Source organism: Oryctolagus cuniculus, chromosome 1 (assembly GCF_964237555.1).
Source record: "Oryctolagus cuniculus chromosome 1, mOryCun1.1, whole genome shotgun sequence".
In the NCBI taxonomy this organism is placed as follows: Eukaryota; Metazoa; Chordata; class Mammalia; order Lagomorpha; family Leporidae; genus Oryctolagus; species Oryctolagus cuniculus.
In genome coordinates, this window is record NC_091432.1 from 13,581,923 (window position 1) to 13,607,607 (window position 25,685).

At 40.5% G+C, this 25,685-nt stretch overlaps 1 protein-coding gene across 5 annotated transcripts in view; it reads left to right on the forward strand.

Moving 5' to 3' along the window:
- Nucleotides 1–25,392, forward strand: part of LPXN (leupaxin) — a 43,834-nt gene extending 18,442 nt beyond the window's left edge. For all 5 annotated transcript variants that reach the window (XM_070069356.1, XM_051833960.2, NM_001082048.1 and 2 more), the window contains 6 exon segments: nt 3,533–3,632; nt 8,614–8,781; nt 10,090–10,263; nt 10,390–10,471; nt 24,118–24,266; nt 24,592–25,392. In XM_070069356.1, coding sequence (XP_069925457.1) covers nt 3,533–3,632; nt 8,614–8,781; nt 10,090–10,263; nt 10,390–10,471; nt 24,118–24,266; nt 24,592–24,861 — 943 coding nt within the window. In that variant the 3' untranslated portion in view covers nt 24,862–25,392.
- Nucleotides 25,393–25,685: the final 293 nt, after the last annotated feature.

Genomic DNA, 25,685 nt, shown 5'->3' on the forward strand with positions numbered 1-25,685 from the left:
TGATTCTGAGGTCAGAGTGTTATTTACAGCAAATGTCATTCTAGGAGTCTGCTGTGTGGACTGCTTCCCATATTGGACTTTCCTTCCTTTTTAATTCTATTATTATTACCAGGCACTTGATATTATTTATATGATCAATTTTATACTTAAAGTTATCTATATGTTGACCTTAACATTTAACATGATCATTTTAATAGTTCAGATGGCATTTATAACATTGATTTTTATGGGTTTGGAGTCCCATGCCAAGTTTTTAGGCTGTACCCTTAGAAGTCAGTCTGTTGGACTGTTGGCAGAACTATACTGCTTTACAGTTATAGACTACCTCCTCCCTCTCTTATTCCCTCTCTTATCCTTAACTGGGATCTTTTTCCAAATAACTTAAAATACATATGATTAACTCTATGTTACATAAAGAGTTCAGCATATAGTATGAAGGAGAGAAAAGAAAAAGAAAAAAGAAAAAAACAAAACAAAACAAAAAGGTTATACAAAATAAAAAGTAACTATGATAAACTGTCCCTCAACAGTTAGGTCAAGGACTATTCAAGTCACTGATTCTAAAAGTGTCAATTTCGCTTCTATTGCTTTCATTTTAGGAGCACTATTAATTCTCCCAAATCAGGGAGAACATATGGTGCTTGTCTCTTTGGGACTGGGTTATTTCACTAAGTATGAGGTTTTCCAGCTTGCTCCATTTTGTTGCAAATGACCAAATTTCATTGTTTTTTACTGCTGTGTAGTATTCCATAATGTACATATCCCACAGTTTCTTTATCCAGTCTTCAGTTGATGGATATTTAAGTTTATTCTATGTCTTAGCTATTGTGAATTGAGCTGTGGTAAACATGGAGGTGCAGATAGCTCTTTTGTTTACTGATTCATTTCCCTTGGGTAAATTCCCAGGAGTGGGATGACTGGGTCATATGGTAGGTCTATATTCAGATTTTTGAGGTATCTCCATACTGTTTTCCACAGTGGCTTTACCAGTTTACATTTCCACCAACTGTGGGTTAGGGTGCCCTTTTCCCCACATCCTCTCCAGCATTTGTTGTTTGTTGATTTCTGTATGAGGGCCACTGTAACTGGGGTGAGGTGAAACCTCATTGTGGTTTTGATTTGCATTTCCCTGACGGCTAGAGATCCTGAACATTTTTTCATGTGTCTGTTGGCCATTTGGATTTCCTCTTTTGAAAATGCCTGTTTAAGTCCTTTGCCCATTTCTTAACTGGGTTGTTTTGTTACTGTGGAGTTTCTTGATCTCTTTGTAGATTCTGGTTATTAATCCTTTATTGGTTGTGTAGTTTGCAAATAATTTCTCCCATTCTACCGGTTGCTTCTTCACTTTCCTGACTGTTTCTTTTGCTGTACAGAAGCGTCTCCATTTGGGGTAATCCCAATTGTTCATTTTGGCTTTGACTACCTGTGCCTGTGGGGTCTTTTCCAAGAAGTCTTGCCTGTGCCTATGTCTTAAAGGGTTTCCCCATTGTTCTCAATTAATTTGATGGTGTTGTGGCATAGATTTAGATCTTTAATCCATGTTGAGTGGATTTTTGTGTAAGGTGTAAGGTAGGGGTCTTGCTTCCTACTTCTATATGTGGACATCCAGTTTTCCAAGCACCATTTGTTGAAAAGACTGTCCCTGTTCCAGGGGTTGGTTTTAGCTCCTTTGTCGAATATAAGTTGGTTGTAGATGTTTGGATTGATTTCTGGCATTTCTATTCTGTTCCATTGGTCTATCTCTCTGTTTTTGTACCAGTACCAGGCTGTTTTGATTATAGCTGTCCTGTAGTATTTCTTGAAATTTGGTATTGTAATGCTTCCGGCTTTGTTTTTGTTGTATAAGATTGCTTTAGCTATTTGAGGTCTATCTGAACTATCTAGACCAAGAATTTGCACCCTTTATTTCTGGAAAAGTCCGGATAATAAATACTTTAGGCTTTGTTTACCATAACATTTATGTATAGCATTTACTGAAGTCTATAGGTGAGCAATGGTAGCCAGTAGGTAGATGAGTGGACATGGCCCGATTCGATCCACAGACCTTAGTTTATCGATGCCTACTTTATGTCCTCATTTATTCTTTATATGCTGTCTGAAGTAACTGACAAAGAGTTATAATACCTGATGCATTAACTTTTTTTAAAAAAAGATTTATTTATTTATTTATTTATTTATTTGAAAGGCAGAGTTACAGAGAGGTAGAGGCAGAGAGAGAGTCTTCCATCCTCTGGTTCACTCCCCAGATGGGCGCAACAGCCAGAGCTGTGCTGATCTGAAGCCAGGAGCCAAGAGCTTCTTCTAGGTCTCCCACACAGATGCAGGAGCCCAAGAAACTGGGCCATCTACTGCTTTCCCAGGCCATAGCAGAGAGCTGGATCAGAAGTAGAGCAGCCAGGACTCGAACCAACACCCATATGGGATGCCGACACTGCAGGCGGTGGCCTTATCAACTATACCACAGTGTCGGCCCTACATTAACTTTTAAAATGCTATTAAAATTTAAAAATTCAGGCCAGTGCTGCGGCTCAATAGGCTAATCCTCCGCCTGTGGCGCCAGCACACCGGGTTCTAGCCCCAGTCGGGGCACCGGATTCTGTCCCAGTCGCTCCTCTTCCAGTCCAGCTCTCTGCACTGCCCCAGGAGTGCAGTGAAGGATGGCCCAAGTCCTTGGGCGCTGCACCCACATGGGAGACCAGGAGAAGCACCTGGCTCCTGGCTTCGGATCAGCACAGTGCACCAGCCCGCAGCGTGCTGGCCATAGCGGCCACTTGAGGGGTGAACCAACGGAAGGAAGACCTTTCTCTCTCTCTCTCTCACTGTCCACTCTGCCTGTCAAAAAAATTTTTTTTTTAAATTCAGAGATGTGATTTTAAAGCTGTTTTCAGAGGCTACAGTTGGAGGAGCGTGGCTGTCAAACTACATGTCCAGCATTTTCCTTCAGTTTTGAAGACTGGATTTTTTTTTTTTTAAGATGAACAAGGAGAAATGGACAAAAGACTGATAAACCTCATTCAGATATTCTACTAGCTATTTTTAAAAGACTCTGTCTCATGGGGCCGGCACTGTGGCTCACTTGGTTAATCCTCTGCCTGCGGTGCTGGCATCCCATATGGGCACCAAGTTCTAGTCTTGGTTGCTCCTCTTCCACTCCAGCTCTCTGCTGTGGCCCCAGAGGGCAGAGGAGGATGGCCCAAGTGCTTGGGCCCTGCACCCACATGAGAGACCAGGAGGAAGCACCTGGCTCCTGGCTTCAGATCGGCGCAGCCCTGGCCGTAGCAGCCGTTTGGGGAGTGAACCAACAGAAGGAAGACCTTTCTCTCTGTCTTTCTCTCTCTCACTGTCTATAACTCTACCTGCCAAATAAATACAAAAAAAAAAAAAAAAAAAAAAGACTATGTCTCTGGTTCTAGACTCACATCTAAAGAGTTAATAGTTAAAATTCTGTCTTCTGGTATTTTATGCATGGCTTAACATTTACTTGGGTTTTGATGTCTTAGGATGATTCTTTTTTTTTTTTTTTCCTCTGTAGTGAGGTCCAAGAGCCAAAGAAATCTCCACCACCTGCTAAAACCTCAGCAGCTGCCCAGTTGGATGAGCTCATGGCCCACCTTAGTGAAATGCAGGCCAAGGTGGGTACAGACTGATGATAAAACTTCCAGGGCATGCAGGGGCCCCAGTTTCTCATTGTAGAAATCAGCTTTCAATTCTCTTTTCTTAGGAATTCTCTTAAATTGGCATTTCATTTTCCAAATTAAATTTAATTTAGTGGAAAAACTCAGGTTTATGTTGTTTGTACTCATTGTTGTAAGGAAACTGAGTGGTAAAATGAGGCATGTACCTCTGTAACATTTATATGATAAAAGATGGCTCAAATGAGAGATCTGGATTGAGTTCCCAGTTTCCAGTCTCAGCACTAGTCCAACCCCATGCCTTCCCCAAATGATGGAGTTCTTTCTCTCCATATATCTCTTTTCTCTCCCCTTCTTTTTCAAATATGTTAATTTTTTAAAGTTCATTGGGGCCAGCACTGTGGTGTAATGTGTAGACTGCCACCTGCAGTGCCAGTCCAGCTCCACTTCTGATCCACTTCCCATCCAGCTCTCTGCTATGGCCTAGGAATGCAGTAGAAGATGGCCCAAGTCCTTGGGCCCCTGCGCCTGCACGGGAGACTCAGAAATTCCTAGCTCCTGGATTTGGATCAGTCCAGCTCTGGCCATTGTGGCCATCTGGGGAGTGAACCAGGGAGATGGAAGACTTCTCTCTCTCTCTGCCTCTGCTTCCCTGTAGCTTTGCCTTTCAAATAAATAAATAAGTATTTTTTAAAAAGTTAAGTTCATGAAAAATTGGAATTAAAAAATAAGTTTGGAAAAGGCAATTAAGAGGCTGCCTGGTATGCCACATCCCATATTGGAGTGCCTGGGTTTGAGTTTCAACTCTACTTCCAATCCAGTTTGTGCTAATGAATACTCTGGGAGGCAACAGATGATGACTCAAGTACTTGGGTCCCTGATAGCCATTTGGGAGACCCAAACAGATCTGGTTTCTCATTGGCCCAGGTCCAGCTGTTGTGGGCATTTGGGGAGTAAACCAGTAAATGGAAGATATGTCTCTATGTTTCTCTGCTGCTGCTCTGTTTTTTAAATAAATAAAAATAAATAAATAAAACTTTTTAAAAAAAAATCCATTTTGGTAAAAAGCTTGTGAAATACATTCATATTTTTCTTTTTTCTTTTTTTTTTGCAGTAAGTAATTTTTTTTTAACTTTTATTTAATGAATATAAATTTCCAAAGTACGGCTTATGGATTACAATGGCTTCCCCCCTATACCGTCCCTCTCACCCACAACCCTCCCCTTTCCCACTCCCTCTCCCCTTCCATTCACATCAAGATTCATTTTCGATTATCTTAATATACAGAAGATCAGCTTAGTATACATTAAGTAAGGATTTCAACAGTTTGCTCCCACACAGAAACATAAAGTGAAAAATAATAGATGATTTTTTTTAAATGATGATGAAATCAGATCAGACCTATTGTCATGTTTAATCCCAGTGAGAGTCAAGTTGGGAATTGATAATTTCTTTTTTTTTTTTTTTTTTTTTTTTTTTTTTTACAGAAGATCAGTTTAGTATGCATTAAGTAAAGATTTCAACAGTTTGCACCCCCATAGAAACACAAAGTGAAATATATTGTTTGAGTACTCGTTGTAGCATTAAATCTCAATGCACAGCACATTAAGGACAGAGATCCTACATGAGGAGTAAGTGCACAGTGACTCCTGTTGTTGACTTTACCAATTGACACTCCTGTCTGTGGCATCAGTAATCTCCCTATGCTCCAGTCATGAGTTTCCAAGGCTATGGAAGCCCTCTGAGTTCTCCGACTCTTATCTTGTTTAGACAAGGTCATAGTCAAAGTGGAGGTTCTCTCCTCCCTTCAGAGAAAGGTACCTCCTTCTTTGAAGACCTGTTCTTTCCACTGGGATCTCACTCACAGAGATCTTTTGCCAGAGTGTCTTGGCTTTCCATGCCTGAAATACTCTCATGGGCTTTTCAGCCAGATCCGAATGCCTTTAGGGCTGATTCAGAGGCCAGAGTGCTATTTAGGACATCTGCCATTCTATGAGTCTGCTGAGTATCTCACTTCCCTTGTTGGATCACTCTCCCCTTTATTTATTCTATCGGTTAGCGTTAGCAGGTACTAGACTTGTCTATGTGCTCCCTTTGACTCTTAGTCCTTTCATTATGATCAATTGTGAACTGAAATTGATCACTTGGACTGGTGAGATGGCATTGGTACATGCCACCTTGATGGGATTGAATTGGAATCCCCTGGTATGTTTCTAACTCTACCATTTGGGGCAAGTCAGCTTGAGCATGAAATACATTCATATTTTTCTTATAACATGCATTTTCCATCAACTTTTAAAAGTCTTGTAGGGGCCGGCGCCGCGGCTCACTAGGCTAATCCTCTGCTTGCAGCGCTGGCACTCTGGGTTCTAGTCCCGGTTGGGGCACCGGATTCTGTCCCAGTCGCTCCTCTTCCAGTCCAGCTCTCTGCTGTGGCCCAGGAGGGCAGTGGAGGATGGCCCAGGTCCTTGGGCCCTGCACCCGCATGGGAGACCTTGAGGAAGCACCTGGCTCCTGGCTTTGGATCGGCGCAGCACGCTGGCTGTAGCGGCTACTGGGGGGGTGAACCAACGGAAAAAGGAAGACCTTTCTCTCTGTCTCTGTCTCTCTCACTGTCTAACTCTGCCTGTCAAAAAAAAAGAGAAGTCTTCTTGTAGAACATTGTCATATTTTTTGCAGTTATTTTTCACACTTAATATCAGTCACCCTTTCAGATCCTTCAGACACTGACCTTTTGAACACTAACCTCTTGAACATTAACTATATATACTAGAGGAGGAAGGAGATTTTTCAGATGATTCAAGTTTCTTGAAGGGACACAAACATTTTGATCGGTGCAATTATTCTAAGCAGTGAAAACAGAATAAGTAAAGGCCTGAAGGCAGATAGTAACAAGTCATATTCAGGAGATGTAGGGAGCTTGGCTGACCTTAAGCAAGGGATGACTTCTATTGCATTATAAAAGATGAAATTGGAAAGGTGAAGTGAGGGCTATGGATGAGAGATTTTGAGTGTCTGTCTGAGAAGTACAAATTTGATATGGGGGTGCTGGAGAAGCATTGTAGTTTTCTGATCCACAAAATATTAGTTAAATGGTAGCACACAGAGAGCAGAATTGGGATACAAGGTGATAAAGGATGAGGTAGAAATATTTCTGTAATTTGATGATCTCTCTGTGAATGGTTTCTAATAATTATTTTAAAATTTTGCTTGAACAAAGCCAATCCCTCAGCAAGTCTTATCTATTTCCTACTACTTTCTTCTGTAACACAGGACTAAATCATTATGCAGAAGTCACTCTGCATCCATTCTTGCTTCTCAACACTTGATTCTTTACTCTACTACTATGGGACATTATAAACCAGATTCCTTTACTCTCATGCTTAAAATCCTTTAATGGATCCCATCACCTTGGAGTAAAACCCAAGCTTTTACCATGAAGACCCTATGTTATTTTGGCCTCTCTCTTTTCTCCATCATTTCCTGTCATGCTTAGTCTCTGCTCTAACCCTGCAGACCCTTTTGACTTTTAATGTATCAAACTGTTTCTTTCCCAGGGCCTTCTCTCCCTCTGAAATGCTGTGCCTACAAATGTCCATATTTTTGGATTCCTTCGTAATCACTCCAGTATTTCAAATATCACTTCCTTAGCAGGATCTTCTTGGATCCCCACATCTGAATCAATTCTTCCTTACCATTTTGCCCTTTGTCACTTCCATCTCTCTGTGTAACTTATACCTTATCTCTCATGTTTATTTGTCTGTTGTCTTTCACTCATAGAATGCAAATTCCACTGAGGCAGATACTTGATCTGAATAGTACCTTGCTTTATTCAAGCACCTAGAACAGTGACTAACCCACACTAGATGTTTAACCGATATTGAAAAATAAACAAATAACAGGAAGATGTGACTAACTGTTGACCTGGGGTCATCCTAAGAGTTAGAAGGGGTATCATCCTCATACACTCAATTTTCTGTTGTCAGAAAAGACAGACATAGCAAAGGTGAGTCACATTTCATTTGGCTCAAGGAGCTTAGAACAAGGGAGCTGAAAGTGTTTTCACTGGGGTTAAATTGTTGGATTCCTCTGCTGCGCCAGAGGAAGGTTAGGGAATGGATCAAAGATCAGTTGGTAGAAACATGGGAAGCGGGATACACAGCAGACCCATAGAATGGCAGATGTCCTAACAGCACTCTGGCCTCAGAATCAGCCCTTAAGGCACAGGGATCTGGCTGAAAAACCCATGAGAGTATTACAGGCAGGCATGGAAAGCCAAAACACTCTGGCAAAAAAAAAAAAAAAAAAAAAAAAAAACCCTAAATGAAAGATCTCTGAGTGAGATCCCAGTGGAAAGAATGGGTCATCAAAGAAGGAGGTACCTTTCTCTGAAGGGAGGAGAGAACTTCCACTTTGACCATGGCCTTGTCTAAATATGATCAGAGTCAGTGAACTCAGGGGGCTTCCATAGCCTTGGCAACTCATGACAAGAGCCTAGGGTGATTAGTGACGCCATAAACAAGAGTGTCTGTTAAGTCAACAACAGGAGTCACAGTGCACTTACTCCTCATGTAGGATCTCTGTCCTTAATGTGCTGTACATTGTGATTTAATGCTATAACTAGTACTGAAACAGTATTTTTCACTTTGTGTTTCTATGTGGGTGCAAACTGTTGGAATCTTTACTTAATGTATGCTAAACTGATCTTCTGTATATAAAGAGAATTGAAAATGAATCTTGATGTGAATGGAAGGGGGGAGGGAGAGGGAAAGGGGAGGGTTGCGGGTGGGAGGGAAGTTATGGGGGGGGAGCCATTGTAATCCATAAGCTGTACTTTGGAAATTTGTATTCATTAAATAAAAGTTAAAAAAAAAAAAAAAGATCAGTCAGTAGAGGGAGCCCAGAAAGTTGTGTAGAAAATGCACGTGAGAATGAAAGTGTGTGGAGGCTGATTCTCTTCATGGTTCTTTCCTTGTACCAGGTGTCAGTGAAAGCAGATGCTGGCAAGAAACCCGTATCGGAGAATCTGGACCACAAGGCGTCCCTGGACTCAATGCTTGGGGGCTTGGAGCAGGAGTTGCAGAACCTTGGGATCCCGACAGTGCCCAAGGGCCACTGTGCTTCCTGCCAGAAACCCATTGTTGGGAAGGTGGGAGGGGCCAAGATGTTGGCCCTACAGCCTCTGTGCCTGTGTGTTTGTGTCTTCCGCCTTCCCCCAAGATTGCTCTTTCTCTTTATTTCTCTAAGGCATTTTAATGATTGTTAATAGTGACCGCTTACAGTGCTGTGGGCAATGAGCTAAGTGCTTTACATGAGTTCCCTCATTTAATCATCACATTAGCCTAAGAAAATGACTATTTTTGTTTCTTCTATATAAATAAGAAAACTGAGGGACTGGAGATGTTTGCTGACATGTTCAAGGTTTAGGAAGACATGGTGTAAGAGTTGAAACCAGGAGAGACTGAACCCCTGAACCGTTTTTCTGCACTGCCTTTACCGTGTGACCTTTCTCATTGCTTGCTTCCTCTATTCACACATACCCAGTGTAAATTGATAGATGACAAATTCCAGCTGAGTTCAGCCTCAGACTCCCACTCTGCCTCATCCTTTCCATAGCCAAGAGAAAGGGCATTGAGACCTGACCCTAATAGGAGAGTGAGGTGAGGTGTTCGGACAAGGGAATCAAAACTGTCACTTGGACTTTTCCTCATCCTAGGGTCCTTTGTCGCTCCCCGTCTTCGTGGAGGAACGACACAGGACCCTGCGCTGTTCTTTTGTCTGCTCGGCCCTCCCCGGGTTTGCTGCTGGTTCTTCCCGGGTTGGCTACCGTCCCTCCCACCTCCGTGGAAGGGCGGTTCCCCCTGCCACTTTCCCCACTTCCGCGGGGGAGTGGCACACCACCGGCCGGCTCTCTCGGGGGCTGCACAGGTGTTCCTTCAGATAGATGTTCCCGGTGCACGTTGTCTCTCTCCTCCTTTATAGTCCTCTTCCACCAATCCCAACTCAGCTGCCCACACGCCAAGTACGCTGCTCTCCTCCAATCAGGAGCAGGTCCTACAGTTTATTGGTTGAACTGGAGGCAGCTGTGTAGAAGCTGTTTCTCCCTTCTCAGCGCCATATTGTGGGAGAGCAGATGCATAGAATAAGTCTTAATTCGAGTAACTTAGTCTAGTCCAAGTTGCTCCCAGTTGCTCCCCACATCCTTTCCATTCTCTTTAGCCTGTCATCACTGTGTCTTGTGTTTCTATCACCCTCTGGGGCAGTAAAGTGGTATGGGACATTTCCAAGTTTCCATCAGAGTTATCATTAGGAAAATAGCTAGTCTTACTATCCACAGAGCTCAGACAGTGGACCACAGTGGGGTTTACATGGAACACAATGCCCTCTATAGTCTTGTGGCCTGTAAACCTAGAGCACTCAGCTGCGCTCCCAGGTCAGGCTGTTTGCCATCCCCCAGGTGATCCATGCTCTGGGGCAGTCCTGGCATCCGGAGCACTTCATCTGCACTCACTGCAAGGAAGAGATTGGCTCCAGTCCCTTCTTCGAGCGGAGCGGCTTGGCCTACTGCCCCAAGGACTACCACCACCTTTTCTCACCACGCTGTGCCTACTGTGCAGCTCCCATCCTGGATGTAAGTATAAATTCCCCCCACCTACATCTCAAGCCTTCCTGTAGCTTTTCACCACTCATTTATAGCCAGGGTCATGTTTTACAACTCTGCAGCACTCTCATATCTCCCTCCGTGTTCCTTTTCCAGAAAGTGCTGACAGCAATGAACCAGACCTGGCACCCGGAGCACTTCTTCTGCTCTCACTGTGGAGAGGTGTTTGGTACAGAAGGTATGGCCCCAGGCTTCATCCCAAACCCCACGGGGTAATGATGTGCTCCGCAGTGCTTTTCTTTGTGGCCTGCTGCCTGTCTGATGTGAGAGTCCTGCTTCCTGCCTTCTAAGTGTTCTCTTCAGTCCTGGATAGCACCCCTCCCTACCTTTTTCCAACTTTTATAATTTGTGTTTAAATTGATACTGTAATCAAAGAAATACAAAGTTTAAAGCTCAAGTATTACTTCAAGGTCAATATTTAAAAAGAATAGTACGCTGCTTTTCCCTTCCTCATCCCCAAATCCAGTTTTCCTCTCCAAGTTCTTTTAGTAGTATTTTTTTGTTATTTGCTTGTATGTTTTAAATAACAACTTATAATACTATATACTAATATTTTCTCCCATTTTAACCACTATATATTCATTTTCTTCCAGGAAAATTGAGATCAAGAAATGTTATTGCTGCTCCACTCATACCAGACTTATTCTTGGGGAATTTTTTTTTAAAGATTTATTTATTTGCTTAAAAGTCAGAGTTATAGAGGGATAGGGGGAGAGAGAGAGAGAGAGAGAGATTCCATCTATCTGTTTCATTCCCCAGATGCCTACAACAGCTGGGCTAGACCAGGCCTAAGCCAGGAGTTTCTTCTAGGTCTCTCGTGTGGGTAGCTGGGGCCTACTTGGATCATTTTTTGCTATTTTTCTCAGGCCATTAGCAGGAAGCTGGATTGGAAGTGGGCAGCCAGACACAAACTAGTGCCTATATGGGATGCCAGTGTTGCAGGAGGTGGCTTTACATGCTATGTCACAACACTGTCCCCAGGAACCCAATTTCTTGTGCTGTCTCTGTTGCCTCCTAGGATCTTCGTTAGCAGGGAACTGAAGATCAGAGTTAGAGACAGGAATTAAACCCAAGCTCTCCAACTATGGGGTGCAAGTGTCTTAAGTGCTAGACTGAATGCCTGCTCCTGGAGTGACTAAGTCTTATTCCATAATTATAAAACAATGTTCAGTGTGTATATGCTGACAGTCACACAAACATTGTTAAGCCATGTAGCAAACTGATTACAGTGGAGCATGGATTTTGGAGTCAGACTTCTTGGTTGAAATCTGGGCTATGTTATTTATGAGGTATATGATCTTGGTCAAGGCATTCAGCTTCTCTATATCTCACTTTTCTCATCAGTAACAATAAAAGTCTAATAAAAGCGCCTATCTTACATGGTTATTATGAGATAACGTCATTATTATATTTAGCCTAGTGACTGACATGGAAGCATACTTATGATTAATGTTATTATCATGGTGCCTTTTTTTGTATAACTCTTTTTTTTTCTAGAGTTAACATTTGAATCTCTTTCTCATTAGGTTAGTTTTTCTTCTACTTATCACTAATTTATCTGATAGAAATTTGAAATCCTTCTCACAATTTTCAACCACCTCTGGAAGTCAGTTCCATTTTTTTCCCCTGTAGTACCTACCTCTAGGAGATTTCTAACCTCTTGTTCCAACCTAAAATGGTTTCTTTCTGCTAAGTATTAGTCATTCTACCCTGGTATCCCTGAAAATTCATTTTACTACTTTCCTCTTTGGATCTTCTGTTTCCTGGATAACATGTGGTTTCCACATGTTTCCACCTTATTTTTGTGTATCATATCCTCTAGCAGCTTTATAAGAAACAATGAATAGGAGGTAATGTTTTTGAAAACATTGAATATCTAAAATTCCTTTTCATCTGTTTTTACCCTTAAGTTGCCTAGCTGTAGAATTCTGGATGTAAACTATTTTTGCTCATAATTCTGAAGACATTGCTTCACTCTCTTCCAGATTCCATTGTTGAGAATATTTATTAACATTTTATTCTTTTTCTTGATCTTTTCTATGTGACCTGTTTTTCCCCTTTTATAAGCTTTTTTCCTTATATTTTCTGAATTGTCTTAATTTTCCCCCTGATTTCATGTTTCTTTTGAACAAATATGACCCATGCATGGGATCAGAAAACTTCTTTATATTGCCTTTTCCTGTTATTTTATATGTTTTAAATCATTTTATTATTTAAAATTTTGATTAATTCGTGTACTACTTACATATTTTAAACCAACCACTCAGTCCAGTAAGGAAAGTTTTCTCCTCTTTCCTAGATAAAAACTTCAACAATCTCAGGTATTTTCTGATTACTCTTAATAAATACTTCTAAACATAAAATTTAAGACACAAAATGCAAAAACTTAGTTCTTGGGTGATTCAATCTATTAATAGATAAAACTTTCAACTGTTTAAAAGTGACAGCAACTGCCTCTCCCTGGTGGGGCCTTCAAGTTGCAGGAGACCAGCAAAGGTGTATGACCTTTCACCTCTCTTAACCTGCCTTTGGCATTTTACCATCCTCAGTCCTGTTGCTTATCTTGACGTGAATTCCTTCAGGGCTGAAGTGTCCTGTCAGGGTAGAAGGAGAAGAAAATGGAGGGCAGGGAAGTTCTAATGTGTGTAGTACTTCTGTTAAATTGGTTTTGTAACCTTTAGGCCTGACTGTTGTTAAACAGTCTTGGATGCTTTTGTGGATTATGTATAAATCCAGTAGCAAACTCTTGATTTCTCTTTGTGTCCTGGCTGGCTTTCTTTCCTCATCCTGTTATTCCTTTGAGGATATGTTCTTCAGATTATCTTGTCTTCATGGGATTTTCCTCAGCCCCTTCTGGTGATCACTTAGAAATGATTGAAATGTTCCAGATCATCTTTTTCACTTGAATTTTTAGTTAAGGATCATAGGAAATGTGTGTACTCTTCCCTCACAGTCAATGGGATCGCAGTTAATTTTCAGCTGTATCTCGTGTTCTCTCTGCCAACATTCAGAGTTGAAAAAAAAAAAAAAGGATCAGGGTAGGGGTGGGGGAAGGATTGAGGAATGAGATTTTCATTGTTCAGCATTTCAGTTTTTACTTAATTCCCACTTTTCAACAGAGAACTTGACTTCATTCTTCATGATCCCCACAAGTGCTGATCCCTGAGATTCTCTGGCTCGATATTTTCAGAAATAATCACTACATCTATGGTTTAGTGGGACATCTGATTTCTAATGGTGTTTCAGACTTTGAACCAATCCCACTTCTAGTCCTGAGGAGTATCTTCCATGTTCAGTCTCTAAGCCCCTCTGATGTTAGAGAGCTCAGGGTGGCTTGATGTTTGTTGGTATCTTCCACCTGTAGAGATATGGGTTTCAATTTTCTTATTTATGTCGACCTAGTTGCCACCTTTAAAGTTTTGAAAAACTTGTTGTTGCTTCATCTGGTTACATCTCTTTTCCATTTTGCTTTTTCTTTTTCTCTTTTTTTTAAAAATTTTTTTGGTTAGTGATTTATTTATTTGTTTGAAAGGCAGAACTAGAGAGAGGCAGAGCCAGAGAGAGAGGTCTTCCATCCACTGGTTCACTCTCCAAATGGCCACAATGGCCAGAGCTGAGCTGATCCGAAGCCAGGAGCTTCCTCTAGGTCTCCCATGCAGGTGTAGGGGCCCAAGGGCTTGGGCCATCTTCTATTGCTTTCCTAGACCATAGCAGAGAGCTGGGTTGGAAGTAGAGTAGCTGGGAGTCGAACAGGTGCCCATATGGGATGCCAGTGCTGCAGGCAGCGGCTTTACCTGCTACGCCACAGTGCCTGCCCCTTCCTTTTCTCTATTTCCTTATGAATCTTTATAATTTTCTTTCTTAACTGTTGTCTTAGTGTTATCACAGGCGGGGAGTGTGGGATAATTCCATGTGTTCAGGCCTTTTACCTGTAGAGAGATTCTCCTAAGTATTAGGTATGGTATTATGTACATTGATAGCTATTATTCATTTGATCCCCACTACAACCTATGAGAGCAATTTTATTGATTTTTTAAAGATTTATTTATTTATTTGAAAGAGTTACAGAGAGGCAAAGGCAGAGAGAGAGAGGCTTTCTATCCGCTGGTTCACTCCCCAGATGGTTGCAACCACTAGAGCTACGCTGATCCAAAGCCAGGAGCCAGGAGCTTCTTCTGGGTCTCCCATGTGGTTCCAGGGGCCCAAGGACTTGGGCCATCTTCTACTGCTTTCCTAGGCCATCGCAGAGAGATGGATTGGAAGAGGAGCAGCTGGAACGCAAACCAGCCCCCATATGGGATGCTGGTGCTGCAGGCAGAGGCTTAGCCCACTACACCACAGCACCGGCCCCAGCAACTTTATTCTATATTTTACCGGTTATAGATGAAAACAGTGAACTTCTAGGAGATAAAATAGTTTTCTTAAAGTTGTACAACTATAACGTCAAAGATCAGGGATTTATACTCAGGTCTCATGTCTGCAGAGTCTCTGTTTTCTCTACAACATCACAACTGTCCTTTGATCAAGACTCCACTTGTCTTCTGCTGCTGTATTTCTTTACTTGATGCCAACATGCTACACTTTATTTCACAGTAGACCCAATACAGAAGCACTGACATGGTCATTGGCAAAGTACTTTGCAGTAATTTGCTTGTTCACCAGAGCTTGTTCAACGCTTTCCACAAGTTGTTTGTTATTTTACTTCGAAATTAAACTTTAGTTAAACAGCATTTTTCATTGAGACTTAATTTAAATCATATTAAAATATGTCACAGTAAATTTATATTGTACTGGTAGCCATAGAAGGCTGAGAGTGAGTTCAGTAGAACAATCAGCAAGGGATGGGCGCTGTGGCACAGTAGGTTAATCCTCCACTTGTGGTGCCAGCATCCCATATGGGCGCTGGTTCTAGTCCCAGCTGCTCCTCTTCCCATCCAGCTCTCTGCTGTGGCCTGGGAAAAGAGTAGAGGATGGCCCAAGTCCTTGGGCCCCTGCACTCATGTGGGAGACCTGGAAGAAGCTCCTGGCTCCTGGCTTCAGATCAGTGCAGCTGTGATCGCTGTGGCCATTTGGGGAGTGAACCAGCAGACGGAAGACCTTTCTCTCTGTCTCTCCCTGTCATTGTCTGTAACTCTACCTGTCAAATAAATAAAAAACCTTTAAAAAAAAAAACAGTCAGCAAGTGAACACTACCCCTGGATGATGATGATGATGATGATGATGTGGAAGTTGCCTGACAGGAGAACCATGGGATACATACACATTTCACGTAGAGAAATGTTAGATGAAAATGAAAAGTACCCAATCCATAGGATGGCATGAAAGTACCATGAAAGTACTTAGTTCTCGTTGTTCTTGAGTTGGGTCTCTCATAAGCATACATGACCAATAGGGTCATTTATGTCTTTATAGAAACATGAAACTACACTTAAAATATTTATAAATGGAGACTTTTGGGAAAAAAGGGGGCCATATATTAATCGGAAGTTCCTCTTAGGTTATATTTCCATTTTTATACCTGGATTTTTCTAAATGAATCTTATACCATATTGTCAGGCTATTAATTAGGTGGCATCCTGCCTTACCCTAAGTCACATAGTCACACACAGAGTTTCTATAATGACAGCTTAACCAGCAAGCCTCCTGGGAAATTAAATTCATCTGCATTTTTTTCTTCAGTTCAGATAATTCTTCTTTAAGGCTCAAAGCTCTAAGCTCATTGGGTCTTGTCATCCTCCTCCAGGGACAAGGTCCTCCTGCCTCCCTGTCTCCTTTTTAATTGTTCATTATCCAGGCCATGCAAGTGCTCCCTAATTTCCCCTGTGGCTGACAGCCTCACCAGAGTCTAAACACCCTCCTTTTCTGTGTGACACTTTTAATTGTCACAGTTTCTCATTCATCCTCCAGAGATAATTGGCCCCAGAGAGAGCCTCAGCAAAAGTATGTGCTGAAAGTTTCTCCATTTATTAGACCACTAAATGCACAGGTATCACAGTAGGTTTGGCTGATTGCTTTTGATTCCTCTCCTGAGACTCACCCAAGTTGAAACAGAGGCTGTTAGTTCCTTCCTGTCCCACTCTTGAGACTAGCTGCCCTGCAAATGCTTAGATGAGGGTCAATCCTCGGTTAGCTAGTGTGTCTTACAGTTTTCTCAAGTAATACCTGTTTATACGTAGCTCAGTTTGATGTCATTTGCTTCACGGAGCATCAGCATCACATGGGGACTTGTTACAATGTGCAAAATCCTAGGTCTAGTCCCTGACCCACTGAATCAAAAATTCTGGGAGGGGGGACCCAATAATCTGCATTTTAACTGGTTCTCAGGTGAGTGATGTATGTTAAGGTTTGAGAAATACTGTGCCACACAAAAGCAAGAAATATAGATGTGAGTGTTTGTTTTCTTAAACGGCAGAGCTTCCTGCACTCAGTTTGCCTTGAGCAGACTCTAGAGATCCTTTGATAAAGTCAGTAGAAGTATAGTGAGCTCCTCTGTGCCTGGAATGTGTAGAGAAAGAACATTGGGAAGCAAGAAAATGTATAGTTTTAATTTTAGATACATAGGCCTCAGAATTGTGCTAAATTGTCTACTTTGCAATGAAAGCATAGTTGAACAAAGATATGTCAAAGAGTGACAAGAGGTCTTGTGAAAACTGCAGCTGCGTGATTTGGATCCCAACCCTTGGCTACTCCTGCATGTTCGTCATCTGGATGCCACTGTCAAAGTTGATTTCAGAGATACTGTTCCTGGGATAGGCTGCTTCACCATCCACTGTTTACGCTTTATGTGCTGTTTCAGTGGAGCACAGACAGAGCTCTCCTATTTATGAAACAATTGGACTATGGTATTTCAGCTCAGCTGATACCATCAGTGCCCACGGAGTGGTCCAGGTCAGGATGCACCTAAGGTAGAGATGTGGCATTTAAGTTAGACTTTGAAATTAGGCATAAATTTGAGTCTCAGCTCCTTTACTTTCAAGTTAGTAATGTGTAACTTCTCTGAGCTCTCGTTTTCTCACTTGTAAAACGGGGTTAAAACCCATTTTAGGGGATCGCTGTGAAGAATCTCACTTCAATTTTGGACTGTGGGTAGAGCACTCAGTGTAACCTGTACAAGGCAGGTGCCCCATAAATGGGATTGCAGACAATATTGTACATTTTAGGCAGCCTAAATTCTAGGTAATTACTAAGGAATACTCTGCGCAGATAAGTACATTTCACTTGCTTATGCATATTCTAGTCAGTGCTAAAGTGAGACCCTGAGGTACAACATACTTCTGGAGCTTAGGGTCTCAACTGTAATATCATAACATTGTCCACATTCATGGAACAACTACTGTGTATGGATCAGGTACCAGGGATATCACTATAACAGAAAAAAAGGAAGTTCCTGCCCTCATAGTAAATATATACTAGTGGGAGGAACATACATTAATCAAATTAGCCAACTAACCACTGACTTAATTCTGTGTTAAGAGAGAGAGTGATGAGATGTTGTTTGCGATAGGATAGTGAAGTCAGTTCTCTTAAGCAGACCCCTGAGTTATGTTTAGGACTAAGCTGTCTGAGTAACTAAGGAAGCATAGAAATACCACTCAAGTGTGTTATTTGAAGACACATCAGCTTATTACGTTTTTCTTTTTTAATGTAAAGACAATAAAAAGTCCCTGCAGGAAACTTCACTTAGAACATATTTCTGTTAACCAAAAGCAGTATTTTACAGTAAATGTACTATATTTTTCACATTTCTCCATACATATGTTATAAAGTGCCTAAAATTGTTTTTAAAGCATTTTTATGCTGTTTCATAGTTTTATAATAATTTTAACAGTTCAATTATTCCATAAGGTTTTATGTAAACAAATCATAAAAGATAAAATGTTATATACCTGAAGATGTTCAGTGAAGCATTATTTATGGTTCCAAATATTGGAAACAACTAAATGTGTTCACAGTAGCATATTTAAAATCTTTCTGGTATTTTAGCAGTACTACAATGAATATCTTTAAAAATAATGTTTTCTTTTTTGAATTATTTGTATGGATTAATTCTCATTTAAATGTCTGAATCTTTTTAAAATTCCTGATATATATCATCAAATTTCTAAAGGTAAAATAACAGTTGTCTTTGTCTTTGTTTTAGGCATATATAAGTACGTGAATCACTCTGTATTTTCCAGCATTGGATTTATTTAACAGTTTTTTAATTACTTAAAAAATTATAAATTATATAAACTATAATTTTAAATTATACTACTAATTAGGAAAAATTAGAGCTTCATTGTTTTCATGACTTATTAATCATATCAATATAGCACTATTAAAATATTTCTTCTTGAGCTGTTTGAGAATTTGTAAAATGGACTTATTTTAAAAGGTTTAGAAAATAACCCCTATGATTTTCTCAGCCTCAGTGCAAATCCATTATCTGGATGTGAGCTCAGTAAGACCCAAGCCAGAAATTTTCTAATATGTGTCTAATGATAAAAATTTCATATGTTGAAGAAAAAGTGCTTATACTTCAATAAACTACTTTTTAAAAACTTTTTAATTACAGAGAATTTAAAATGCAATAGCACTTCCTTAGCTCTATTCAGTAAGTGTTAGTGTTTTGCCAAACTGACTTTTTCTTTTAACACCCACATATTCATCCATCTACCTTTTTTCTTACTGGGATGTTTAAAGGCAAATCATAGAAATCATTTCATCTTGTGATTAAATATTTGAACATACATTATCTTTAACTGACAAGGACTTTAAAAATCACATTCATGCATAGAAAATGAACACATTACTTAAAACTCATATTCAAATTTCTAAAAAAATGCAATTTTTACTTGGTTTCTTGAACCAGGTTCTAAGCAAAATCTATGCATTGCATTTGGCTGCTTTGTGTCTCAAATTTTAAAAATTCTGTTAGCAGTCTTGTCTTCACCACCTTTGTATACCATTGATTTGTTAGGAAACTAAAAGCCGTTTCTAAAAAAAATCCCATATTCTATTTTTTTTTTTTTTTTTTTTGACAGGCAGAGTTAGACAGTCAGAGAGAAAGGTCTTCCTTCTGTTGGTTCACCCCCCAAATGGCCGCTATGGTCGGCATGCTGCGCCGATCCGAAGCCAGGAGCCAGGTGCTTCCTCCTGATCTCCCATGCGTGTGCAGGGCCCAAGCACTTGGGCCATCCTCCACTGCCTTCCCAGGCCACAGCAGAGAGCTGGACTGGAGGAGGAGCAACTGGGACAGAATCTGGCACCCTGACCGGGACTGGAACCCGGGGTGCTGGCGCTGCAGGTGGAGGATTAGCTATATTCCTGATTTGACTAGCTGGTTCCTCATGTTACAATTCAACTTATTTGCTTTATTCACTCCTATGCCACTTTTCCTATGTTTTCTGTAAATTGTTAGTTTAGACTTAGATTCTTGATTAGGTTTAGGTTCAGTTTGGGGCATGTAGGGACAAGAGTAGGTTATAGGTGGTGGGTGCCATTTCATACTTATTGAATCACATCAAAAATTTTTATTGATGCTAAGATCAACCAGTGCCAGCCTGATCTCTCCATTCTTAAGTACCCTGCCAATGATCATTGCGTAAGCCCAAAGTTCTAGGTAAGAAAGTGTTGTGTTTTATATTACTTCTATATTTATTAGCTGTGATTCTAGAAAACTAACTTTTTATCATCAGCTATTCGGTTATCTTGAAATACATTTCGTATAAGAAAGGTGGGGTAGGGGCCAGCGCTGTGGTGTAGCAGATAAAGCCTCTGCCTGAAGTGCTGGCATCCTATGTAGGTGCTGGTTCAAGTCCCAGCTGCTCTGCTTTCAATCCGGCTCTTTGCTATGGCCTGGGAAAGCAGTAGAAGATGGCCCAAGTCTTTGGGCCTCTGCACCCATGTGGGAGACCTGGAAGAAGTTCCTGGCTCCTAGCTTCAAATCGGTGCAGCTACAGCTGTTGTGGCCATCTAGGGAGTGAACCAGTGGATGGAAGATGTTTCTATCTCTCTCAGCCTTTGGCTTTCTTTAACTGCCTTTCAAACAAATAAATAAATCTTAAAAAAAAAAAAAAGAAATGTGGAGTAAATGGCCTCTTTCCTTATAATGTAATGAATGGATTTGTTAATAATGCCCAGTGAAGGCTGGGTTTTTATTTTTGGAAAATCCTTATGAACTCCTGAAACTATATTTAGCTGACATTTTTTTGATCACTGCAGTAGGTTTATTTTTAATGCTCTGGTTGCTTTATCTGAAGTCTGAGGTCGACCCTTCAAGTAGGTTACTATATCCTTTTGATGTGACTTCAATTATCCGTGATTTCTTTTTTTTTTTTTATTGGTACACCAAGATGTGTCAATCTCATCAACTGTGCACCACATTTGGATTCATCAATTTTTCCAAAACACTGTTTCAGTGAGAATATTTAGAAAGCACAATGTGGGTAAGAGGAGTATTAGTTATTTCTGGAATGTCATTACTTCCAGCTTTCAGTGGGCAGGGCTTAGAATCCATTTTTTTTTCTTTTTAAAAGAGAAGAGTAAATCATATGTTTATACTGGTCTTTCTCATTTTATGTAAGTTTTATTATAGTTTTTAAAAATTTGTCTGATTTTTTTATACTTGTGTCTGTTTTTACACTAGAAATCTTGCTTTCCAAAGGCATTACTATGATTTATATTTACTTTATTTTACAGTCTACCTATAATAATTTCAAAAAAGCATATGAATGTTGGAAATAACCTTTATTTTCTATGTATATGCTTTTAAAATTTTATTTTTTTTAGAGGCAGAGAGACAGAGAGAGAGAAAAAGAATTCCCACTTGCTAATGCACTCCCTAAATGCTTGCAATATCTGAGGGCCTGGGCCAGGGCCAGGAACCAAGAACAAGACCAGGTCTCCTACATGGGTAGCAGGGACCCAAGTACTTGAGCCATCACCTGCTTCCTTTTAGAGTACACAATAGCAAGAAGCTGGAATAGAGAGCTAGAGCTGCAAATCCAACTTAAGCACTCTGATATGGATGTGGGCATCCTAAGTGACATCTTAATCACTAGACCACCAAATGCCTGCCCCTTATTGTATTATCTTAAGGATAAATAATGTTTTGATATATTCATCCTAGTGAAATAGTTACTATGGTCAAAGAAACATAACCACCCTCTGGTATGGTTACCTTTAGTGTGTGTGTGTGTGTGTGTGTGTGTGTGGTAAGAACATCAAAAATCTACTCTTCAGATTTCTAGTATTCATGAAAATAGTTTAAAATTAAAATAGAATAATTTATTAGTATTTATTGCCTTTAGAATCCTATAGGAATATAAATAGTCAAAATACTGTGTTTTTTTATTTATAAAGATTTATTTATTTATTTGGAACTTAGAGTTACACGGAGAGAGGAGAGGAAGAGAGAGAGAGAGAGGTCTTCTATCTGCTGGTTCACTCCCCAATTGGCTGCAATAGCAAGAGCTGTGCTGATTTGAAGCCAGGAGCTAGAAGCTTCCTCCAGGTCTTCTCACATGGGTACAGGAGCCCAGGGATTTGGGCCATCTTCTATTGCTTTCCCAGGCCATGGCAGAGAGCTGGATTGGAAGTGGAGCAGCCAAGACTAGAACCAGTGCCCATATGGGATGCCAGCAATGCAGGCAGTGGCTTTACCTGCCATGTCACAGCGCCAGCCCCAAAATACTATGTTTTAAAGTCAATTAAATGAATTGTTTCTTTAGCGATGTTGTTAATTTCTTATACAATTCATTTATTTCAACTTAATTCAATTTTCAAGGATTTTTTTCCATTTTAATTTTTTCACTTGAATTTTATACAAAGATGGTTGAAGCAATACATATAATAGGTGTTCTTTGTATTAGCTGTGTTTCTCTAGGGTATAATTAACAAATATTTTCTTCAGATTGTTCTGTCTTTAACTTTGCTTTCAGTGTTTTTTCAACATTAATAAGCCGTTCACGTATTTTTATGCATCTAGACTTACTAATCTTTAGTCTGCTTTTGAAACTTGAGCCATATTTACTGTGGTTTTTCCATTTCCATATTAAAGAAGAATCTATCCATTTATAATTCAAGTAGTTGCATGGCTTTTATTATGACAATTAGATCTTGCATCTATTTGTAAAATATTATTTAATAATACTTTATTAAATAAAGAATCAGCTCTTTTTTTAAGATGCTGTTTTAAATACTGGGGATATAATGGTGACAAGGTCAACAGTAGGTAGTTTCTCTTGCTAATCTTCCAGTGAAGATAGACAAACCATAATGATGATTTCAGATGTTAATCACTACAGAGACAATGAAAAAAAAGAAATATAAAAAGGGACTGAAGAGGTGTCTTTCGGATAGGATGATATTTGAGCTGATTCCTGAATCACAGGAAGAGGCTTGTCCTGACCATTGATGTACAATTTAATACTTTATCCTTTTTAGTATTGTTTTTGTTCTACTTAATACCATTGGTTGAGCTATGTAATTAACACACAATTATTCTTAGGTGTTTAAAGTTAACTGAAAAGTGATTTCTGTTAAATATAAGAGTGGGAATAAGAGAGGGAGGGGATATATAATTTGGGACATGCTCAAGCTGACTTGCCCCCAGTAGTGGAGTTAGAAATGTGCCAGGGGATTCCAGTTCAATCCCATCAAGGTGGCATGTACCAATGCCACCTCACTAGTCCAAGTTATCAATTTCAGGTCACAATAGACCTTAACGATAGGTCTACGAGTCAAAGGGATCACATAAACAAGACTAGTGTCTGATAATACTAACTGATAGAATTAAAAAGGAGAGAACAATCCAACATGGGAAGCAGGATACACAGCAGACTCATAGAATGGCAGTTGTTCTAAACAGCACTCTGGCCTTGGAATCAGCCCTTAAGGCATTCGGATCTGGCTGAAGAGCCCATGAGAGTATTGTAGGCATGGAAAGCCAAGACACTCGGGGGGGGGGGGGGAAGAGGACCTAAATGAAAGATCTCTGTGAGTGAGATCCCAGTAGAAAGAACGAGCCATCAGAGAAGGAGGTACCTTTCTCTGAAGGGAGGAGAGAACTTCCACTTTGACTATGGCCTTGTCGAAATAAGATCAAAGATGGTGAGCTTAGGGGGCTTCCATGGCCTTGGCAACTCATGACTGGAGCCTGGGAAGATTGCTGACGCCTTAAACAAGAGTGTCAATTTGTTAAGTCAACAACAGGAGTGACTGTGCACTTACTCCCCATGTAGGATCTCTGTCCTTAATGTGTAGTTCAATTTGAATTAATGATATGACTAGTGCTCACACAGTATTTGGCACTTTGTGTGCTGTGTGGGGGCAAACTGATGAAATATTTACTTAATATGTACTAAATTGATCTTCTGTATATAAAGATAATTGAAAATGAATCTTGATGTGAATGGATTGGGACAGGGAGCGGGAAATGGGAGGGTTGCAGGTGGGAGGGAAGTTATGGGGGGGGGGAAGCCATTATAATCCATAAACTGTACTTTGGAAATTTACATCTACTAAATAAAAGTTAAAAAAAAAAAAAAGACCTGGAGCAGGAATGTCCACGGCCAAGGGAATACTTAGTACAAACACATTGAAGAAGAATAGTTGTTAACTTACTAAATGCTTACTGTGAACCAGGCGCAGTGCTAAAGCACTATACCTGCATTGCCTCATTTCTTTTTTACAACAATTTGTTGAGATAGGAATCTAATTTACCCAATTGTGAGTGTGAAGTCACTGAGTTTAGGAGAGTGTAGGTCATTGGTGCCTCTCCATCCTCTACCATAGCTTTAGGGCTCAGACCGTAAAAGTGCATCCTTGATTTTGTCTCTCCAGGCTTTCATGAGAAGGACAAGAAGCCATATTGCCGAAAGGATTTCTTAGCCATGTTCTCACCCAAGTGTGGTGGCTGCAACCGCCCGGTGTTGGAAAACTACCTTTCAGCCATGAACACTGTCTGGCACCCGGAGTGCTTTGTGTGTGGGGTCTGTATAGTCTGTATACTCACTTATCCTTTGGTTTAGGGAAAGGCGAGGGTTCTCCTCTCTGAAACGAAGAACTGCAACTAGTAAAAGGGTTCAGAGCGCTGGATGAGGAACTGATGTGGGCTTCCTAATGGAGAAACAAGAGACAGCATCCATGTGGGCATTTGCTGGTCTGTTTTGTAAGAGGGCAATCTAGCCTCCATTTGTCAAGGACACACATGAAATGCATGCAGCTGGCAGTAATGTCAAGTCTGAAAATTTGACTCTGCCGATGATTTACTTCCTAACATCTGTGTTATTTCTTTCCCCCACCCCATCCCCACAGGACTGCTTCAGCAGTTTTTCTACCGGTTCCTTCTTTGAACTGGAAGGCCGTCCGTTCTGTGAGCTCCACTACCATCAGCGCCGAGGAACCCTCTGCCATGGGTGTGGGCAGCCCATCACGGGCCGCTGCATCAGCGCCATGGGGCACAAGTTCCATCCTGAGCACTTTGTGTGTGCTTTCTGCCTGACACAGTTGTCAAAGGGCGTCTTCAGGGAGCAGAATGACAAGACCTATTGCCAGCCTTGCTTCAACAAGCTCTTCTCACTGTAGTCTCAGTTGATCCACAGCCTCTTCTGATCCCCTTTAAAATTTAAAGCAAGAGGAAGGAATGGATAAATTGTTACTGACCTGTGGCTTGATAATTTTATAGAGAGAGTAAAGGTGGTGAGCAGCTAAGGGAACTGGTAGTTGTTACAGGAACAGGCTTCTAATCTTAAGTTTTAGGCTTCTAGTCTTTTTTTTTTTTTTTTTTAATCAAGTGATTGGATTTAGACCCTGCTATCAGTTCCCCATAAGACATGTTTTCACTTGTGCGATTTCTTTCACTACTGGTTTTCTTAGGTTTCTCCCTTTTCACCTTGATGATATCCCTCCACGTAACTGCCTCTTTCCAGCTTCCCCCATTTTCCCCTGTGGTTCACTGTTCCATGTTCACTGCTATGATTTTATCCTTGCTGTCAGGAATCATGAAACCACTCTTAAACTCTCCCCTTCTTCCTTCAGTGCATTTCTCTTTTTCAAGAGGAAGTGACTTTTAATTTTAATTACATCCTTGATAAATAAAATGTCTTGTGATTTTAATGACTCATTGTCATACTTGTTTGGTAGATAAACTTGCTGCTTCACATGTTATATACTGTAAACTTTGTGAATTAAATTTGTAATCCTACTTCTTGTTTCCTTCCATACAATAAGCATTTTAAAATATCAGAAGTAATTAAAAGGAAGGACTCCTATTCATTAACTTCTTTTTAAGATTATTTATTTGAGAGGCAGAGTTACAAACAAAAAGACAGAGACGAAGAGAATCTTCCATCCACTAGTTCACTCCCCAAATGGCCGCAGTGGCCAGAGCTGGGCTGATCCAAAGCCAG